We start from the raw sequence: 22,914 nt of genomic DNA on the forward strand, positions 1-22,914 counted from the left end.
GACCTGAGCTTTTCCAGCAACTGCAGCAGTTGTTTTAAAATATTTCCCCCTCAACCCCAGCATCACCGTGTTATCTGAACCACGCATCTAAATGCATCTTTAAGTATCTGGAATTGTCTGTAACACACACTCCAGAATTAATTAGCTAGTTTATGCTGTGATAGCAGAGACAGCTAGTCACACTTGCATTCCTTTTCCATTGCTATTCCAGGTAGCAATTGGCTTTTGTATAAAATAATTAACTTGATATCCAGGTATCCATTGCTCAAAATTAAATTTTCAGTATTTTGTGGTTTCAAATAAGTTTACCTGCTGCTATAACTGCTTGTGCAGTTAGGAACAGGTACACAGGCTAAATGATCTACCAGAAGAGAGAATTTTATTTGAAAAAAAAACTATTTTGGACAGACTACAGGGAAAGTAGGAAGAAAAAATTTCAACGGCTCCCTTCCATACAAGTAGCTTTAATGTAGAACTGTAACTAGTGACTGTAACTAGTATTTGCCTTGGGGAGAAAAATTGTTCTTTTCTAGGTAAATAGTATAATGATTGAAGAGAGGAGGAAAGATAGGCCAAGTGAAGGGTGGTGATTAGGTAACACCTAATTTAGTCCACACTACATGCCTTCATAGCCAACCTAAGCAAAGATTCAAATTAGAATAAATGTATTCAAGACACAGCAATTTTACCAGCAACAGTACCAAATAAAGTATATAGTTCACATAAAATAGTGCTGACGCTCAGTATTTTCAAAGGTCAACAAAGCCAGAGGAACCATATAATGCATTTAAGAAAGGAGAGAAAATAGAACATTTCAAAAGCATTGAATACAGCATTTTTCCATTGGTCCCAGCGCACCAGATACATTGCACAGAGTCAGGCTACAAAAGTGTCAAGTTCAATCTCTGCTCTAGAGATAGTTGATCTCAACCACAACAGGGATTCTAACTTCACCTCTGGAACAGATGCCAGTGCATCTAGGGTAGAGTATGGGAAAAGATGACAGGAGTCACTCTTCTGACCGCTATCCCAGTGACATCTCTAAGAATATATGCACGTGGATCACAGGGTCGTGACAGGATACACTGTACAGTTGACTAGCTGATATCCAAGCTTATAACAAAACTAAACTCAGGCAAGAAACTAGAATATTGCTGGTGCCATATAACTCAACTAGAGTTATTGGAGGAGGGAGAGAGAAAGGCAGACAATGAAGAGGAGCAATAAAATGACTGTCAAGTATAAATGGATATGTACTTTAGGATTAAGCTATAATGAAAGTTCATTTTTAAGTTAGACATTATAAATCAAAATGTGCTTAGATTAGTAATAGCATTCATTAATCACAGTTTAGTATGTTCCTTTCAACAAACCACCACTTACCGGTGTAGAACGTCTGTCACAGGTAAAAATCCCAGGTCCATCTGCTTCTGCAACAGGTGCACTGTGTGAATGAGGGTTTTCAGAGAACCTCTAAAAGGGAAACAAATTATAGTCACAAATCTGAAACACTAAATCAGAATCTTCACATGAACAAATGACTAAGCTTTCTCAGATGAATTTCTGAAGTGGCTGTAATATTCTAGCTATCATTTTAGACAATATAGTCAAGTTAATAATTTAACAGTGAATTAGTCATAATGCAGTCATCAGCAGAAATGTAGGCAATGACTGTATGGAATCAATCTCAAAGTAAATGAGCATAATCAGATCACTAAATTTACAAAAAGATAAACAATCAAATTATGACCTTCTAAAATTTATAATCTCAGTTTCACCAACAAAGGGACAACACAGGACTGGATAGATAGTGCTTTCAGTTAACATGGACCTAATTCAAATCAGAAACTATGAAAGCCGCCTCCACCAGTCGCTAACGTGCCAACGTGTATGCATGTCAATTTTGACCTAAAATGCACACATATACCAAACAAAGCTGAAATCAATAGCCTCTGAAAAACAAGGCAAATGGAACTTTTACAGTAACTCGCTGGCAATACATACAAGAGTAAGGCATGGAAAGAATTTGACCCTGCGCCTAACACTGGAACACTATGGACCAACAGCAAAATGTTAATGTAGAACCCACTACCCATTCTACTCCCTCACCTTCTGTTTAGTTCATTTGTGCGCAGTCACTGGCAAAGTGAGCATTTAATTTCCATGCCCAATTGTCCTTGAGAAAGTGGTGGTGAGCCACCTTCTTGAATCTCTGCAATCCATGTGGTGCAAGCACACCCATGTACCCACAGTGCTGCTAGTTATGAAATTCTGCGATTTCATCCAGCGATGAAGAAGAACGACAATATAATTCCAAGTCAGGATGGTGCATGACTTGGGAGTGGAAGCTGAAGGTGGTGGTGGTGGTGGTGTTCTCGTGAGTCTGCTAAAACAACACCACAACATCTCCTGATTTCTCTTCCAGAAATTAGACAGATGACAACCAAACTATGAAATATAAAGCTTGTGGTGCAATCATTGAACAGAGTTCAGTTCTCTGAATTTAAGGGATTGATCTGGAGTTCAAAGTTTACTTAGAAACATATATATAACTGGAATTCTTCCCAATATTATCTAATGGTTAATTATATATACACACACACACACACACACACACACACACACACACACACAAACAAATCACAAACTAGCCAAATGGCCGCATTAAAATCTGTGGAACACGTGCCCAATTTACAAACCAGCTACACATCAGAGTACCAGGGTGACAAACAATCATCCATTTAAGATCTAATTAAGATTTCTCTCACTGTTCTTAGCCCCAGGATGGATCCAGACAGAGAGATTACTGAAACCAGAAATAAAATAATAGAGTCTTGCAGCACAGGAGGTGGCCATTCAACCTATCTTGGTTGTGCAGGCTCTTTGAAAGAATTTAGCTCCACAGTCCACAGTTTTCCCCATAACTCAGTAAATCGGCCTTCAAGTATATGAAGTTCCCTGGTGTGGAATCTGATTACCACCTTTCCAGGTACTGTAGTCTGCTCCAGATCTCAACAACCCTTTGCATGAAAAAAATCGCTAGTTTCCTCTTTAGCTCTTTCATCAATTATTTTAATTCTGCAGATTGTGATTATGAACCCCCTCACCAGAGAAAACATTTTCTCCCTACTTGCTCTATCAATCCTCTTTTTAATCTTCCTTTAACATTTTTTGTTTTAAGGAAAGCAATCCAACAGTCTTTAATATCTTCACATAGCTGAAGCCCCTCATCCCTGGTAATCCCTATCAACCTTATAAAACAAGGCCTTGACATCCTTCTTAAAGTGGTGTCCAAAATTGTACACAATACTCCAGCCAAGGTCTAATCAGTAATTTGCAAAAGTTTAAGGTGAATTCCTTGCTTAAGCACTCAATATCCCTCTTGCAAAGCTGTGTACCACATAAGCTTAACTACAATTAACTTGCCTTGCCATCTTTAAATATTTGTGAGTATACACCCCAAGTTACCAATTGCCTTGCAGCACTTCAAAATTGTACCATTTAGATTTATACTCCATGTCTGTCACTTAGCACTTAATCCATGTTAAATTGCATCTGCCATATGTCTACCCACATCACCAGTCTAGGTCCTCCTTAAGTTTGCTAAGCCTGATCACTATTTACGACATTGCCAACTTTAGTACCATCCACAAATTTTGAAATTGTTCTCCTTATGCCATAACCTAATCATTGATCCTAATAGAGATTCTTAGGGAAGCCCACTGCCTCCTCTTCCTTAGCTATTTAGGCACTCAAGTTACCACTATCCCTTTAAAGTATATCTGTAATGTGGCACTTTACAAAATGCCTTATGAAAGTCCATATACAAAACACCTACCGCACTACCTTCATCAACTCTATCTTCTACTTCAAAAGTTTCACTCAAATGGCTTAGTCACACAAATTGCCTTTAAATAAATCCATGCTGACTGCCCTTTATTAACCATGCTTCTCGAAGTGAGAATTAATTTTACCCTCAACAATAACCTCTATTAGCTTCCCCACCACTGCTAAGCTGATTGGCTTGTAATTGCTGGATTTACCCCTCTCTCCCTGTTGAACAGGGTTACAAACAATTGCAGTCCTTCAATCCTCTGCCACTATTCCCATATCCAAGGAGGATTGAAATATTGTGGTGAGAGCTTCTGCTAGCCTTGGCAAGCTGGGGTACATCCCATCTGGAGGTGACTCGTTAAAGACAAAAAAGCTCCTGCATTAGTAACTTTTCAAACATCAAAATCTAGCTACAGCCATTAGCCAAGTGTGCAAAGAAATTTGCATAAAAAGTCATAATTCATTCAACAGGAATTCAGTGGCACTGAAACAAAGATGGAAACAGGTTGGACTGACTCTTCTCAAAGTCCACAGAATTTATGGAAAAGTGGAGCATGCCAATAATAAATTATCACAGAACCATTCATGGGGGCACTGAGGAAATCTTTCAAATCTGGCAATTCAGTCCTGGAAGGAAGGGATGAAAAATGTGTTACTGGATCAATCTAAGTAAACCACATATGCTCATCAAGGTTCTAAGTGTACTTATCCATTATATAACTAGGTACAACCAAGAGACACTTTTGTTACGGGTGAGTAATATGAAGATTTGAGAAATATTTAAGTTAATCTTCATTCTAGGTGATACTAATTTAAGAAATAGGAGTGGGCCACACAGCTCCTGGAGTTTGCACTGCCATTCAGATTATGGCTGATCTGATCTTGGCTTCAACTCCACTTTCCTGCTGTTCCCCATAACCCTCAACTCCCCTGCTATGGTTCAAAAATCTGTATCTCAGCCTTGAATTTATTGAATGACCAGAGAATTCCAAAAATTCACAACCCTCAGAAGAAATTTCTCTTCATCTGTCTTCAATATAAGACCCCTTATTTTGAAACTATGTCCCCTAGTTCTAGATTTCCCCATAAGGGGAAACATCCTCCCAGCATGTACCCTGTCAAGCCCCCCATATAAAAGTAGAGGGGGCTTGACATGTTTCAATAAGATCACCCCTCATTCCTCTAAACTCCAATGAGCACAGGCCCAACCTGCTCAGATTTTCCTCATAAAATAATCCCTTCATCCCAGGCATCAACCTAGGTGAACCTTCTCTGAACTGTCTCCAATGTAAGAATATCCCTCCTTAATAAAGATAGCAAACCTTATCACAGTAATCTAAATGTGCCATCATCAATGCCCTATACAGTTGTAGCAAGACTTCCCTACTTTTATACTCCATCACCTTGCGATTATGACCAACATTCTATATACTTTCCTAATTACTTGCTGTAACTGCATGCTAACTCCTCGTGATTCATGTATGAGGAAGCCAGATCCCTTTGTACTACAGCATTCTGTAGTCTCTCTCCATTTAAATATTTTTCTTTCCTATTCTTTCTACCAAAGTGGACTACTTCACATTTTTCCACATTGTGCAAAAATTTAGTAAATGGAGTACAGTCACCTAAGTCATCTATATCCCTTAGCAGGCTGTGTCCTTCTCAGAGTTTATTTTCCTATCTTTGTATTAGCAACAAACTTGGGTTGTTTTTTAATATCAGATGCTGCCAAACCCAAGTATCGCCAACATTTTCTGTACTTCAGTCAAAGAAACTGAGTTACCTCTGATACACTACAAACTTATGATAAAGAGGAATCTGATTACTGGGTGGCTAAATTGAGAGAATAGTATGATCTGGTTCAAACCTTCCACAATCCACACTCAGATATTCTTTATAATCTATCTCAACCGTTGCTATGGAAAACCATACCCACTTTATGGATTTCACAGCAGCACAGATTCAGTGACAAACTTGACCTTGCTTAACAACCATCATTCCTTCTAATTCTGCACACAGACACATTAACCTCACCACCTACCTGCGCACCCCCACAACCCTTATTATGCTGCTGTTAGCACATTGTTCCTTCACTACCCACTACATTCTAAACACACTCCAGTATGCTTTAAGATAGCCCTGAGTAATTGGAGCAGCTCCATGAATCCATCATTAGTAATTCTATATACTGAAGCTTAGCTAGCAGGCCACCAATGTAACAGATATTTGTGGTAAAATGCCCTGTCAGTTGCAACATTGGTTCCAAGGCCCAACCTTTAACTAAAGAATACACTATTGTCAATGGTTTAAACTACAGCTGACACAAAACTAGGGGGAAATGAAGGAAAATATATAAGATACCAATACAGAGACAAGGCCATCACACAGCTTTCAGTGCACTTCATTGATGGGATAAGATTTATATCCCCTAGTGCTGCTTTTCAATAGTTGTGATCCAACTGCACTTCAATAGAATGCAAGTGCAGTATTTCTCCAGCCTCCAGCGCATCAGCCTAAAGAAGAAAACAATAACGAATAGCTCACAAAGCAACCATACTCAAAAGAAAATGTAGAAGAGATCCTGTTAGTCCCATTTGACTTGATGGACTAAGCAGCACAATGCTAGATGAAACCTAGGGAAAGGGCACTTGCTCATAGGTCTTTCATTTGAGCACAGCTCTCCTCACGCTCTACCTATATAAAAATGCCGAAACAATAAGCAAAATTGAAACCATGTAAGGGAATCACCTGTGGGCATTGACAAGCCTTCACTAGAAGCCAACAAACTAATAACTAGAAGGCAGTAAAAATGCAACATATTGAATCAATGTCCCTACTGGTACTGAATGATGACATTAGCAGCTTCTACAAGAGCTAAAGTAATGACCTTTGGAAAGAAAAGCAGTCATTTATGTGCCTTTAAGAGCAAGTCAGTAACCTCCCACAGCACTTACTGACAAAGAGTAAATTAATTCTTAATGACAATGCAGCTATAAAGAGAATCTTTGCAGCAGGAAGCCTACTGAGGTTATAATGTTTCAATGCCCTTATGGCCAAGGCAGCCAGCATTGTGGAAAGCAAACCACTTATTCAGTAGGGCAAAATCCATTGGATCACAACTGAAAATACACAAATTGAAGGCAGCAGTTCTGAATACCATTCCTTCCTCAGTATATCAGAGAACACTGGTACAGAACAGCAATCATTTCACTTATAGCAAGTAATGATAGAAAACACTCGCTGAAATGCTACTATAAACGTGGCTGCTGAGGACACAACTGCTAACAAAAGATAAAGATAATATTGAGAAAGGATCTTAGCCCAGAAAATCAGGATCTGGAATCTTGTGGAGGGAGCTAGGAAATAGCAAAGACAAAAACTACTGGTGGGAATAGTTTAAAGGTCCCTAACAGTAGTTACAATAATCTTGCTGGCTGGGTCCTTTAGGGAACAGTGGCCGTAATATGATAGAATTCTTCATTAGGATGGAAAGTGAAGTAGTCTGATCTGAAACTAGGGTCCTAAATGTTAAAGTAAACTACAAAGGTATAAGGCGTGAGTTGATTAAGCTAGATTGAGGAACTTCATTAAAAGGCATGACGGTGGATAATATTTAATGGCTGATATTTAAGGAACGAATGTATGCATTGCAACAGTGATACATTCCTTTCTGGCGCAAAACACAACAGGAAAAGCAGCCCAACCATGGCTAACAAAAGAAATTAAGGACAGTACTAGGTCCAAAGAGGAGTCATATGAAGTTACTAGAGAAAGTAGCAAGCCTGGGGATTGAGGGCAGTTTAGAAGAGGGGAAAAATAGAGTATGAGAGTAAACTTGCAAGGAACATGAAAAACAGACTGTAAAAGCTTCTATAAGTATGTAGAAAGAAATTAGTGAAGACAAATGTAGGTCTCTTACAGTCTGAAACAGGAGAATTTGTAATAGAGAACAAGGAAATAGCAGAGCAATTAAACAACTACTTTAGTTCTGTCTTCATAGAGGAAGACACAAATAACTTTCCAAGGGAACCAAGGGTCGAGTGAAAAGAAGAAATCGAAGGAAATTAGTATTACTAAAACAACAATGGAGAAATTAATGGGACTAAAAGCCGGTAAATCGCCAAGGCCCAATATTCTACATCCCAGCGTACTAAGGGAGGTGACCATGGAAATAGTGGATGCGTTGGTTGTCATTGTCTAAAATTCTATAGATTATGGAACAGTCCCAGCAGATTGGAGGGTGGCAAATGTAACCCCTCTATTTAAAAATGGAGGGAGGGAGAAAACAGGGAATTACAGACTGGTTAGCCTAAGATCAGTAGTAAGGAAAATGCTACAGTCTATTATAAAGAATGAGATAACAGGACACTTAGAAAATATCAACAGGATTAGACAAAGTCAACATGGGTTTATGAAAGGGAAAACATGTTTGACAAACCTACCGGAGTGTTTTTTTTTGAGGACATAACGAGTAGAATAGATAAGGGAGAACCAGTGGATCTGGTGCATTTGGATTTTCAGAAAGCTTTTGATAAAATCCATTGAAGAGGTTAGTGTGTAAAATTAAAGCTCATGGGATTGGGGATAATACATTGGCATGGATTGAGAATTGGTTAGCAGACAGGAAACGGTAGGAATAAATGGGTCTTTTACGGAGTGGCAGGCAGTGACTAGTGGGTTACCACAGGGGTCAGTGCTTGGGCCCCAGCTATTCATAATATCTATCAACGATTTGCATGAGGGAACCAAATGTAATATTTCCAAGTTCTTCACCGCAGTTGAGCCTCCTTACACAAGAGGCTTCAAATAATATTACAAAAATCAAAGAGCTTGTTACTTTGGATTTTTAATTCTTTCATGGGATGTGAACATCGCTGGCAAGGCGAGCATTTGTTGCCCATCCCTAAATGCTCCTGAGGTGGGGGTGGTGAGCCGCCTTCTTGAAACGTTGCAGTCCATGAGGTATAGGTACACCCAAAGTGCTGTTAGGCAGGGAGTTTTTGCTAACACCACGAAACTTGGTGAAAATGTGAGCGATAAGGGTGTTAAGAGGCTTCAAGGTGATTTAGATGGGTTGAGTAAGTGGGCAAATACATGGCAGATGCAGTATAACGTGGAGATAACAAGTGTGAAATTATCCACTTCAGTAGGAAAAACAGAATGGCAGAGTACTATTTAAATGGTAATAGAATGGGAAACGTTGATGTGAAAAGAGACCTGGGTGCCCTTTTACACCAAATCACTGAAAGCAAGCTTGCAGGTGCAGCGAGCAGTTAAGGAGGCAAAAGGTATGTTGGCCTTCATTGCAAGAGGACTTGAGTACAGGAGTAAGGATGTCTTACTGCAGCTGTACAGGGCCTTGGGGAGACCTGGAGTAGTGTGTGTAGTTTAGGTCTCCTTACCTACCATAGAGGGAATGCAGTGAAGGTTCACCAGACTGATTCCTGGAATGGCAGAATTGTCATATGAGGAGAGGTTGGGCCGACTAGGCCTGTATTCACTGGGGTTTAGAAGAATGAGAGGAGATCTTACTGAAACATATAAAATTCTGATAGGGATGGACAGAGTGGATGCAGGGATAATACTTCCTCTGGCTGGGGGTCCAGAACAAGGGGTCACAGTCTCAGGATACAAGGTAGACCATTTAGGACCGAGGAAGAGGAGAAATTTCTTCACTCGCTGGGTGATAAACATATAGAATTCTCTACCACAAAAAGCTGTGGAGGCCAAGTCACTGAATATATTTGAGGAGGAAATGAATAGACTTCTAGATTCTAAAGGTGTCAAGGGGTATGGGGAGAGTGCGGGAGTACAGCTTTGAGATAGAGGATCAGCTGTGATCATATCAAATGGTGGAGCAGGCTCGAAGGGCTGAATGACCTACTCTTCTCCTATTTTCTATGTTTCATATGTTGGAGAGAGTATAAATCATCAAACTAAAAACAGCATGCAACAAGGGTAATGCAATAATTGCAGAGGACTAATCTTCAAACTGGAAAATGGGAATTGGGGGAAAACCCCCCACTGCCATACCTAGCAAAAAGAAAGCTGGTCACAGTTGTTAGAGGCCAATCATCTCAGTCCCAGGACTTTGCTGCAGGAATTCCTCAGAACAATATCCTTCAGTTGTTTCATAAATGATCTTTTCTCCATCATAATATCAGCAATAGGATGTTTGCTGATGATTGTGCTATTCAGTTCCAAAACGCCTCAAATAATGAAGCAATCCATGCCCCCATGCAGCACAACCCAGACAACATTCGGGCTTGAGCTAAGTAGCAAGTAACATTCGTGCCACATTAATGCCAAGCAATTACCATCTCCAGCAAGAGGCTAACCATCTCCTTTTGACATTCAATGGCATTTGCATTGCTAAATCCCCTATCAACATACTAAGGGTCACCACTGGCCAGAAACTTAATGTGGCTACAAGACCAGGGAAGAGGCTGGGTATTCCACAACATCTAACTCACCTCTGAATTCCACAAAAGCCTGCCCACTATCTAAAAGGCACAAAGCAGCAGTGTGATGGAACACTCTTCACTTGCCTGAGTGAGGCAGCTGAAACAACAGTCAAGAATCTTGACATCATCCAGGACAAAGCAGTCCACTTGATTCGCACCCCACCCATCACCTTAAACATTCACTCCCGTTACCACTGACACACTGTGACTGCAGTCATGTACCATCTACAAGATGCACTGCAGCAATTTGCCAAGGCTTCTTCGACAGCACTTCCTAAATTTGCAATCCCTGCCACCTAAAAGGACAAGGATGTAGATAATATCACCACCACCTGCAAGTTTCTCTTCAAGTCACACACCATTCTTATTTGGAAATATATCGCTGTTTCTTCTTCGTGGTTGGGTCAAAACCCTGGAACTCCCTACTTAACAACACTACAGGCATACCTACTGCAGACTGCAGCAGTTCAAGGTGGATGTCCATCACCACCTTCTCAAGAGCAATTAGGGTAGGCAATAAATGCTAGCTTTGGTCAGAAATTCCCACATCCATTAACAAATGAAAAACAAAAATTGGAAAAAACAGTTTGGGGACAAGTTCAGGGAATGCATTAGCAATGGTTTTCTAGGGAAAACATCAAGATACTAACTAGGGAACAGGCTATTTTAGATCTGGTATTGTGTATTGAGACAGGAATAATTAGTAATCTTATAAGTAAAAAATCCTCTGCACAAGAGTGATTCTCAGATGCAGTTAAACCTGAATCTATGATCCTAAAATTTAACAGAGCTAATTCGGTAGATATGCAGTAAGAGATGGCTAGGTAGATGGGATAACCGTATTAAAAATATGATGGTAGATAAACAATAGTAAACATTTAGAGAAATAATTCACAATATCAATGAACATACATTCCTATGAGGAATTAAAACTCTAAAAGAAAAGTGATCTAAGCATGGCTAACAAGAAGTTAAAGATAGTAATAAAAACAAAAATGATGGAAATACTCAGGTCAGGCAGAATCTGTGGAGGGAGAAATAGAGCTAATGTTTCAGGTCTGTGACCTTTCATTAGATTAAAGCAGGCTTATAATATTGCCAAAAAAGTAGTAAGTTTGAGGATTGGGATGTTTTTAGAAATGAAAGGATTACCAAAAAAGTGAAAGGGGAAGAAAATTGAGTGAGAATAAATTAGCAAAAAATATAAAAACAGATACTAAGTAGTTCTACGGTATGTAAAAAGAAAGAGTTCAGCAAAAGTAAACATGGATCACCAAGAGTCAGAGGCAGGAGAAATTATAATGGAGAATAAAGAATGACAGAAAAGTTAAAGACAATAACCATACCAGAAAGTGTGGAACCAAGGATCAAAGAGTGAGGAAATTAGAGCAATTGATAGCAAAGTTCTAGAGAAATGAAAGGAGCTAAAAGCTCACAAATCCCCTGGACCTCGAAACTTACATCTTAGGCTTTTAAGAGATGGTTTCAGAGATAGTGAATATACTAGTTTTGAGCTTCCAAAATTCCCTCAGTTCTAGAACAACCCCCATAGTTTGGAAGTTAGCAAATGTAAGCCCTCTATTCAAGAAAGGAAGGGGAGAGAAAACAAGGGCATGTAGTAGAGAGCTAGCTAGAATTTATTATTAGGGATCTAGTAACAGGGGCACTTGAAAATCATGTGATTAGGCAGTCAACACATTTGTAGGAAAAGAAAATGTTTGACAAATCTATTAGTGTCTTTGAGATTGTAACTAGCAGAATAGGTGAGGGGGAACCAGTGGATGTAATTGATTTGGATTTTCAAAAGAAATTTAAATAAATGGTTCACAAGATTGTGTTGTTGCACAAGATTGGGTCTCACGGGATTGAGGTAAATATATCACCACAAATCGAAGACTAGTTAACAGACAGAAAAGAGTTGGAATAAATCAGTCGTTTCTGGGTTCACAGTTTTTAATTAGAGTGATGCCAAAGGATCAGAGCTTGAGCCTCAGCTGTTTACAATTTTTATTAGTAACTTAGGTGAAGGGATTGAGCGCAATATATTCAAGCTTGCTGATAAGCAAGAAAGTAAGCTTGGAGGAGGACGCAGAGAGTTTGCTAACAGGCGGGGTGAGCAAGGTAGCAGTTGGGAGCATAATATGGGGAAATGAGACATTCTCTACATTGATAGGAATAGAAAAGCAGAACATTTTTAGATGTTGAGACACCATTGAATCCACCATTGGGATTTGTGCGTACTTGTATATGGGTCAAGAATCTACATGGTGGTACAGCAAGAAGTTAGGGAGGCAAATTATATTGCAAGGGGTTGGAGTATAGAGCAAGGAGATCTTGCTGCAATTATTTAGGGCTTTGATGAAGTCACACCTGGAGTACTTTTGTGCACAGTTTTAATCTAATTTTACCCAATGAATGGTATACTTGTCTTAGTGGGGCTAAGAAAAAGGCTCACAGATTGATTTCTGGGATGACAACAATGCCAGAGATATCACATTCATGTCAGCACCCCTTCTACCACCAGTGCCCTTGCTGTTGTCTGTCAAATAGCCAGCCAGCCGAACCAAGCTTGCAGCTGCTGATGCCAAGATGGTGCAGTCTGCTGCTGGCCTTTCAAGGCACAAAAGTGTTCAAGGTTGGCCAAGACCACATGCAGTCTCCACCACTGAAGATCAGCAATCTTCCAATCAACCATGCTGATGCCACTGGGAAAGCACCTCATAAGAGCACTAATACAGGCAGAGGCATATGAAACACACGTACCAAGGGAGCACACAAGTGTGATTAAATTTGGATTGAAATGTTCATTTTTAATGTCGTGAGCAAGAGGACAGTGTGACAGTGATAGAGGGAAATCAAGAAGTGTGGGAGTTGGTGAATGTGGAGTCAAGGTTACTGGTATCACTCTCGAATTAGTTGCTCACATACAGCTGGGTTATCTAAGTTGCAGCCTCCCCTGCCTCCGTCTTTGCCACCTTCTCTGGCTCCTCGCCTGATGGGTGTTGGCAAGGGATGTCCTTGGAAGACGAATCTTCGGGCCCACTCAGCCAGGTACTGCAGGGCTGCTCCACTGTGGTCCAGAATCATTGTTCCTCAACACCAATGGTCTTCTTTATCAAATTTCTTTTGGCTGCTTGGCTTTCATGGTTTGCCCACTGAATATGCTTGCATGCGTTGTGAGCGATAGTCATATGCCAAATAGCCCTTGTCACCCAATTGCCGCCACCTTTCCGTTTGCCGTGGTGGGTGAAATATAGTAAACACAGACGAAAGTCACAAAACAATCTTGCCAGAATACTGGGTATTAGCCTGAATGAAATCCTGCCTGCACATTGTATGGAATCGCTTTTGGTTAAGATACGTAGCAGAGTTGACATGAGGTGCATCCAAAGTATTGCGTGTCAATGGCACCCTGCAATCCTTGCAAATCCTCATGCTCACTCCATCTGGCAAGAGGGAATGAAATGAAGTTATTCCACAGTGACCTCCACTATATGTAGCAGAGCATTGCAGGATGTTGCTAATATCTCCAGCATTAGCCTGGAAGAAAGTAAATGCATAAACATGCATAGACACTACTGCTGCCACTGAAAATGTGGCTTTTGCAGTTGGAGATCTGGCTGAAGCAGTTGGCAGATTTCAGTGACAACCACCTTAATGAAGCAGAGACATCTCAAACACTAGTCACTGCTCAAGTTCAGGAAGGAGGTTTGCTCCCTGAGAACAATATGAACTTCTGTTCTCTGCTTCCAGCAGCTTATCTTGCTTCTCACGTGCTCTGTTCATTCTCCCCATGTTAAATTCCAAAAGGAAGGCCTACTAGGTCATCCATGTCTGTCTGTTGGTAACTTAAAGGCTTGTGCACAAGGTACTGAGTGCCAGCCAGACCACACTCTGTAGATTACTGAAATATAACAATAGAAAGCACCCAAAATGTAAAATTGCAGCAGTCAGAAAAAATAATTTTTTTGCAAAAATATACTTTATTCTTAAATCTTCAAAAACATTTCGAACCATTTCAAAATCACCATTACAAAAATACAATCAGGTTGAACTTTTACAACATGAATCACAAGGTGTATCAGTACGAACAATGAATATTACAATCATTGGCAGACCTTCATTTTAAGCTGTACAGCCTGAGGGGCTCTTTACAGTTCCCAGTCCCTCGGTGCACTGTGCAGAAAGGTCTTAGGCAGCGACCCTTCCCATTGCTCCTTTGTGGCGGCTGCCCCAAGCTTAACTGTGTCCCTCAGCACGTAGTCCTGGACCTTGGAATGTGCCAGTCTGCAACACTTGGTCAGGGACAACTCTTTGCGCTGGAAGACCAACAAATTTCGGGCAGACCAAAGAGCGTCTTTCACCGAGTTGATGATCCTCCAGCTGCAGTTGATGTTTGTCTCGGTGTGTCCCCCTGGGAACAGCCCGTAGAGCACGGAGTCCTGTGTCACAGAACTGCTCGGGATGAACCTCGACAGAAACCACTGCATCTCTCTACAGACCTTCTTCGCAAAGACACAATCAAAATTGCAGCAGTCAGAAAAAATAATCCAGCAACTAACCTGAATCTGATCTGTTGGTTTAGGATTGCTTAGTTCTATCTGGGACTTCACCAGGTTGGCATCTCATTTTCAGGTAGAACTGCTGCTGCTTCTGACATGCTCTCCTACACTCATTGAACCAGGGTTGGTCCCTTGGCTAGGTGGTAATGATAAAGTGAGAGTAATGTCAAGGCATAAGGTTACAGGTTGCAGTGAAATATAATTTTGCTGCTTATCATGAGTCACAGTGCCTCATAGATGCCCAGATTTTTTTTCATTCATTCATGGGATGTGGGATTCACTGGCTGGGCCAGCATTTATTGCCCGTCCCTAGATGCCCTTGAGAAAGTTGTGGTGAGCTGCCTTCTTGAACAGCTGCAGTCCATGTGGTGTTGGTATACTCACAGTGCTGTTAGGAAGGGAGTTCCAGGAATTTGGCCCAGCGACAGTGAAGGAACGCCGATATATTTCCAAGTCAGGATGGTGAGTGATTTGGAGGGAAACTTCCAGGTGGTGGCATTCTCATCTATCTGCTGCCCTTGTCCTTCTAGATGGTAGTGGTCATGGGTTTGGAAGGTGCTGTTGAAAGAGCCTTGGTGAATTCCTGCAGTACATCTTGTAGATGGTACACAACTGGTGCTACTGTGCGTCGGTGGTGGAGGGAGTGAATGTTTGTGAGTATGCTGCCAATCAATTGGGCTGCTTTGTCCTGGATGGAATCAAGCTTCTTGAGTGTTGTGGGAGCTGCACTCATCCAGGCAAGTGGAGAGTGCACCATCACACTCCTGATCTGTGCCTTGACAGACTTTGGGGGGGTCAGAAGGCGAGTTGCTCGTCACGATTCCTAGCCTCTGGCCTGCTCTTGCTGCCACAGTATTCATATGGCTTCAGTTTCTGGTCAATGGTAAGCCCCAGGATGTTGATAGTGGGAGATTGAGTGATGGTAATGCCATTGAACATCAAGGGGGGGATGGTTGGATTCTCTTGTTGGAAATGGTCATTGCCTGGCACTTGTGTGGCACAAATGTCACTTGCCAGCCCAAGCCTGGATATTGTGCAGGCCTTGCTGCACTTGGACATGGACTGCTTCAGCATCTGAGGAATTGCAAATGGTGTTTAACATCATGCAATCATCAGCAAACATTCCTACTTCTGGCCTTAGGATGGAAGGTAGATCATGGATGAAGCAGCTGAAGCTGGTTGGGCTGAGGACATCACCCTGAGGAACTCTTGCAATGAGGAACTCTGGAGCTGAGATGACTGACCTTCAACAACCACAACCATCTTTCTTTGTACTAGGTATGACTCCAACCAGCAGAGTTTCTACCCTTCCCCCCTCCCACAATTCCCATTGACTCCAGGATTTGCTGGGGCTCCTTAATACCACACTCAAACGCAACCTTGATGTCATGTTTGTCATACTCACCTCACCGTGGGAGTTCAGCTCTTTTGTTCAAGTTTGAACCAAGGCTGTAATGAGGTCAGGAGCTGTGGGGCCGTGGCGGATCCAAACTGGTCATCAGTGAGCAGGTTATTGCTAAGCAAGTGCCACTTGATAGCACTGTTGATGACCCCTTCCATTACTTTACTGATGATCGAGAGTAGACTGATGGGGCGGGAATTGGCTGGGTTGGATTTGTCCTGCTTTGTGTGTACAGGACACCTGGGCAATTTTCTATATAGCCGGTAGATGCCAGTGTTGCAGCTGTACTGAAACAGCTTGGCTAGTGGTGCAGCAAGTTCTGGAGCACAAGTCTTCAGTACTATTGCCGGAATATTGTCAGAGCCCATAGCCTTTGCAGTATCCAGTCCCTTCAGCCGTTTCTTGATATCACATGGAATGAATCCAATTGGCTAAAGGCTGGCATCTGTGATGCTGAGGACCTCTGGAGGAGGCCGAGATGGATCACCCACTTGGCACTTCTGGCTGAAGGTAGCAGCAAAGGCCTTTTTTTTTTAAACACACAGTGATGTGGTCGGCTTCTCCATCATTGAGGATGGGGATATTTGTGAGGCATCCTCCTCTAGTGAGTTGTTTAATTGTCCACCACCATTCACGGCTGAATGTGGCAGGACTGCAGAACTTAGATCTGATCCTTTGGTTGTGGGATCGTTTAGCTCTATCACCTGCTGCTTATACTGTTTGGCATGCAAGCAGTCCGGTGTTATAGCTTCATCAGGTTGACACCTCATTCTTAGGTATGCCTGGTGCTGCTCCTGGCATGCCCTCCTGCACTCTTCATTGAACCAGGGTTGACCCCGTGACTTGATGATAATGGTGGGGATATGCCGGGCCATGAGGTTACAGATTGTGTTCGAGTACAATTCAGCTGATGGCCCACAGTGCCTCATGGATGCCCGGTCTTGAGTTGCTAGATCTGTTCGAAATCTATCCAATTTAGCACGGTGGTAGTGCCATACAACACGATGGAGGGTATCCTCAATATTAAGGAGAGGCTTTGTCTCCACAACGACTGTGCGGTGGTCACCCCTACTGATACTGTCATGGACAGATGCATCTGCAACAGACAGGTTGGTGAGGTTAAGGTCAAATATGTTTTTCCCTCTTGTTGGTTCCCTCACCACCTGCTGCAGATCCAGTCTAGCAGCTATGTCATTTAGGACTCAGCCAGCTCAGTCAGCAGTGGTGCTGAGCCACTCTTGGTGATGTCCCCCACCCAGAGTACATTCTGCACCCTTGCCACCCTCAGTGCTTCCTCCAAGTGGTGCTCAACATGGAGGAACACTGATTCATCAGCTGAGGGAGCGTGGTATGTGGTAATCAGCAGGAGGTTTCCTTGCCCATGTTTGACCTGATGCAACAGGTAGATTGGTGAGGACAAGGTCAAGTAGGTTTCTCCCTCCGGTTGGTTCTCTCACCACCTGCTGCAGACCCAGTCTGGTAGGTACATCCTTCAGGACCTGGTCAGCTCATGTTACTCTTGATGATGGACATTCAACTCCCCCACCCAGAGGAAATTGTACCCTTGTTACTCTCATTCCTTCTTCCAAGTGGTCTTTAACATAAAGAATTACAGACTCATCAGTTGAGGGAGAGTGGTAGGCTATCAGCAGCAGGTGGTTTCCTTGCCTGTGTTTCACATGAGACATCCCAGGGTCTGAAGACAATGTTGAGGATTCCCAGCAGCACTCTGTCCTTACTGCATAACACTGTACCGCCACCTGTGGTTATTCTGTCCTGCTGTCGGGTAGGACATACCCATGGAATGTGATGCAGCAGCTTGGGATGTTGGCTCTGCAAGTATGACTACAACAGGCTGTTCTATGGCTAATCTGTGGGAAAGTTCTCCCAGATCTCCAGGCATTGGGGAGGAGTAATTTGCAGTATTGGGCATTAATGTCCCCTTGTAAGCTGTGAGGCTCAAATGTCCCCATGCAATTTAGGCAAAAGTTGATCCCTTTGAGTAACTGTGCATGCAAAGTTGCACAAAAATTTAAAGAGGCCACGCACTGAAATAAATCACCTGCAGATGCCAAAAGAAATTAGAGAGAACGCTTCTGGGCACAGTGTGCCTTTCATCATATCCGGTGCCTGAGTCAAGGCCAGGTGGTCCATTCAATTTTCACTATTATTTGACTTTTCCATTGCAGTTTGATATAACTGAGTGGCTTGCTAGGCCCTCAGAGGCCAGTAAGAGTGAACCACTTGTGAGACTGGAGTCACATGTTCACTAGAATAGGTAAGGAAGGCAGATTTCCTTCACTAAAGGATGAGTGAACCAAATGAGTTCTTACAACAATGATAGCTTTTTGATCACCATCACAGAGACTAACTTTTTATTCCAGGTTCATTGATTTAATTGAATTTAAATTCTCCTGGGAGAAGCTGCATAAAAAAATTAAAGGATAAGAGTATGGCCCAAAACTAGTTAGGGTGGGAATATCAACACCACAATTCTTTAGTGGATCTGTAAAGAACCATATAGCTTATTTCAAGCAGATGGTAAAGAAACCTCAACATTTTGACCATTCACATTTAACATGTTATTTACTTTAAAAGCTCAACTTTAGTGGCAAGAGTCTGATTGGAGAAATCAGACGAAATGAAAACTACACTAGTGCTGTAGGGACAAAACACCTGCCTTGAATGTATTTCTCCACCCCTTACCCAAGTTCTTCCAACCACACTCTGTTGGCAGTAGCAAGTATAAATAGCAGGCATCACTGTCAACACCACTATTTTGAGTCCAGTCTCTCAGCCCTCATGCCTAGTGTCTTCACCACTGATAGTGTGTGAAGAACCACCTCAGAAGGTCTGCAACCAAATCAGAAAATATGATTTAGCATCTAGTGCAAACAGGCACTTGTTCCGTGCCTCAACTCGGGGCTTTAGAACAACTGAATGTGTAAATTCTTTATGCCCAGTTATCCAATTCGCCAAATCCATGCCATCATACAGGCATATATTTTTCTTTGGCATCCATCCGTCTCAGGAGATGATGGACTGTGTCAGAGTATATCACTTCTGTATTGAACATAGTCTGTTGTGGCTGTTGAGGCCGATTCGTGAGTGGTGTTCCCTTCCACAGCTGGCACAAATGAGCTGCATTGGCCCGAGGTCGAGTGATGTTTTGCCCTCTGGCGGACTCCCTTTTCTGGCATCGTCATTTCTTTTGTCCTCTGCTTTTACCACGCTCTTCTTGACTGCTTGCCTCCAAGTATTCCAGTCATCAGCAAGGACTTCCCATGCACTGACTCTAATCCCAGTCAATTTTGAAGTCTCACTTGCAGACGTCCTTGTATCGCAGACGTGGGCGATCCATTAGTCTTGTGATGTCAAGCTTGCCAAAGCTTGTCTCCACCATTTCCACCAACTCCAACATGATGCCACCACCAAACACATCTTCCTGTCATCACCCCCCCCAACCCGGCCACCACCGCGGCATTCTGTGGGGACCATTCCCTCCGGTACACCCTGGTCAACTCCTCCATCACCCCCAATACCTCAACCCTCTCCCATGGCATCTTCGCAGGAGGTGCAACACCTGCCCCTATACTTCCTCCCTCCTCACCATCCAAGGGCCCAAACACTCCCGCTTTCCTCAATTTGGTCTACTGCATTCGCTGCTCTCAAAGCTGTCTCCTCTACATTGGAGAGACCAAATGCAGACTGGGTGACCACTTTGCAGAACACGTTTGGTCTGTCCGCAAGCATGGCTCAGACCTTCCTGTCGCTTGCCATTTCAACACACCATGCTGCTCTCATGCCCACATGTCCGTCCTTGACCCGCTGCAATGTTCCAGTGAAGCTCAACACAAACTGGAGAAACAGCAACTCATCTTCCGATTAGTCACTTTACAGCCTTCCGGACTTAACATTGTGTTCAACAATTTCAGACCATAAGCTCTCTCTGTGATCCTCACCCCTTTTTGATCCCCTTTTTAAAATTTTTATATATTTTTTCCCACCTACTTTTAAAAAATTTATTTCCATTTTTATTCATTGTATTGTCCCCACCTTTTAGCCCATCTCGATGTTTTTTCCCCATACCGCCCCTCCCCCCGTCCCACCCCAACTAGGGCCATCTGTCACTTGTTCATTCTGCTTTCTACTCTTAATGTCACCATTAGTACCTCCTTTAGCCAATATCACCACCATCAACACCCCTTCAACCTTTTGTTTATGACATCTTTTGCAGTCTCTCCTTTGCCTCCACCTATTACTGGCCTTCTATCCAGCTTCACCTGCTCCACCCCCTCTTAAACAGTATATATTTCACCATATTTACTTCTCTCTTTAGTTCTGAAGACTCATACAGACTCGAAACATTAACTCTGTCTTTCTTCCCACAGATGCTATCAGACCTGCTGAGTTTTTCCAGTACTTTTTGTTTCAGATTTCCAGCATCCACAGTATTTTGCCCTTGCCAAAGAACATGGCTTTGGGGATGTGTTTGTTACACGACCAAGCCAACAGACTCAACACTGACTCAAGAGGGCAAACAATTTGGGGATCCCTGCACATAGGTGTATTTCCAAATTCAGTACTCTTTCTTGCCAGGAGGTGCCCAATATCTGTCTGAGGCACCAGTGTGGAAGGTGTTCAGCCACTTTTCTTGGCTTGCACGAGTTGTCCATGCCTCGTTACTGTAAAGGAGGGTGCTGAGAACACAAGCCTGGTACACAGGGAGCTTTGTATCTTCAGTTGGTTTGCTGCTGGTCCACACTCGATTTCTCAACTTTGACTTGACAGCTGTGGACTTGTCAATCAGGATGCTGATTTCAGTATCAAGGAACAGGTTGTTAGTAATTGTTGATCCAAAGTATGTGAAGCTGTTGTCAATCTCCAGAGTGAGGTTGTCAATGTTGATGGAGTCTCTACGTCCTAGCCAATAACTTTAGTCTTCCTGATGCTGATGCAAACTCCTTGCTGGCCTGGGAGAGCCAATCTACAAACTTTTGCAAGTGAACTTCAGTATAAGATGCCATTGTGGTGTCTTCAGCAAACAGCAACTCATATACTAAGACATTACACACTTTGTGTGCCACAACCAGTCTTGATAAGGTGAACAGCTTGCTATCAGCTCTGGTATGCAAGGGTATATTTGACAGCAAGATAACTGGTAGACATTACAGAAACAAAACAAAAACAATGAATTGAATTACGGGAATAATGCTCACATCCAGCAATTAGCATGTCAGGCATGATAGCACAATGACCTCTGCTATACTGATGTTATGTTTAACTACCAACAGCAGTATGGTCAGGCACAGGTTTGCAGTTCTTTATAAACAAATTCTCCACTTACTTTGAGGTGGTGGGGAAGGAAGCCAGAGGTTTAATGCTTAAAAAAGTGAAAATAATGAAGCTGGTCTACAGTCAGCCACTGCAGGTAAACTGATACCCCATGGGAGGGAAGAGGGGTCTCAGTTTAACATCTCATGCAAAAGACAGAGCCATTGACAATGCAGTAGTGAGGGAGTGTTGCACTGCTGTATCAGCCTGGATTATGTGCTCATCTCTAGAGTGGGACTTGAAGCCACATTTTTCTGATTCAGAGGCACATGTGTGTCTTAACATTTGAGATCAGGCCTGCCAAAGTGAAACTAGGTCTAATAGATCTGGAACTTTAATTGCACTGTTATTATGTAATGATTGACCATGAGATTCTTTTTTTTCTGCATATAGAAATCTTTTCAAGCATCACAAGCTATTCATCACTACTGAATATCCTGCAGCATTGTAAATACTCTAGTCAAACCAAGTGCAAGTTAATTCACTCAACACTAAGAATGCCCGCAGCATTTGAATGCAAACCTTCATTGCAAAGTCCTCGAGACCATTGTCACATTGCATGTGCATGCTGCTGCAGTTTAAGACCAAGTTGCAATGGCTCTCCTGAGATAAGGCACACACTGTGACGCTTACGGTAAATGCTCTTTCAAAACAATATCCTGGGAGGATTCATGCAGACAGAAAAACATGCTCAATTTCCCTGGATAATCATAATCATTCCTGTCAAATGGAACCCCAACAGAACAGGAAATCTCAGCTGTTTTCCAGGGCCTTTAATAAGTCGAAGCTTTTCTTCCCCCCTCTGCACATGCTGAATATTGAACTGTGTTGCCTGGTAGAAATCCCATGCCCTTGCTTGGTAGAAATCCCTTACCTGCAATAAAAAAAAATGACTGGTGCATTGACTCATGTACATTGTAAATTCAAGTACTGCATTAAGCAGCAGCCCTAAAAAATTCTATATACCTACTTTTGTGTGTTTAATAGCTGTATTGCAGGTATCTTCCACCTGAATTGCAGCTAATGCTGGAAAAAACAAGAAATTTTCTTTCCCCTGTTTATTCACTCCAATTTTAAAGCTCCTCCTTACATAAAACTGTTAAGGAAATCATTCCGAATAAAACCCAAATAAAAACAGAAAATGCTGGAAATACTCAGCAAATCTGGGCAGCACCTGTGGACAGAGAAACAGAGTTAAATGGAGCTGCATGGAGCTCCTCCCTGCAGCTAAATCTGATTTCATCTCACAGGTTGTTGTTTAGATTTCTCTGATTATCCCACATTCACGCCAGTGCCAAATTATATTCACTGAATACAG

General features: G+C 42.2%; 1 protein-coding gene across 3 annotated transcripts in view; it reads right to left on the reverse strand.

Moving 5' to 3' along the window:
* Window positions 1-22,914, reverse strand: part of LOC121285485 (probable E3 ubiquitin-protein ligase HECTD4) — a 301,376-nt gene that overhangs the window by 253,716 nt on the left and 24,746 nt on the right. For all 3 annotated transcript variants that reach the window (XM_041201967.1, XM_041201965.1, XM_041201968.1), the window contains exon 3: window positions 1,384-1,473. In XM_041201967.1, the coding sequence (XP_041057901.1) occupies window positions 1,384-1,473 (90 nt within the window). The remainder of the gene's footprint in view (window positions 1-1,383; window positions 1,474-22,914) is intronic.

The sequence above is a fragment of the Carcharodon carcharias genome, chromosome 13 (assembly GCF_017639515.1).
Source record: "Carcharodon carcharias isolate sCarCar2 chromosome 13, sCarCar2.pri, whole genome shotgun sequence".
Classification (NCBI taxonomy): domain Eukaryota; kingdom Metazoa; phylum Chordata; class Chondrichthyes; order Lamniformes; family Lamnidae; genus Carcharodon; species Carcharodon carcharias.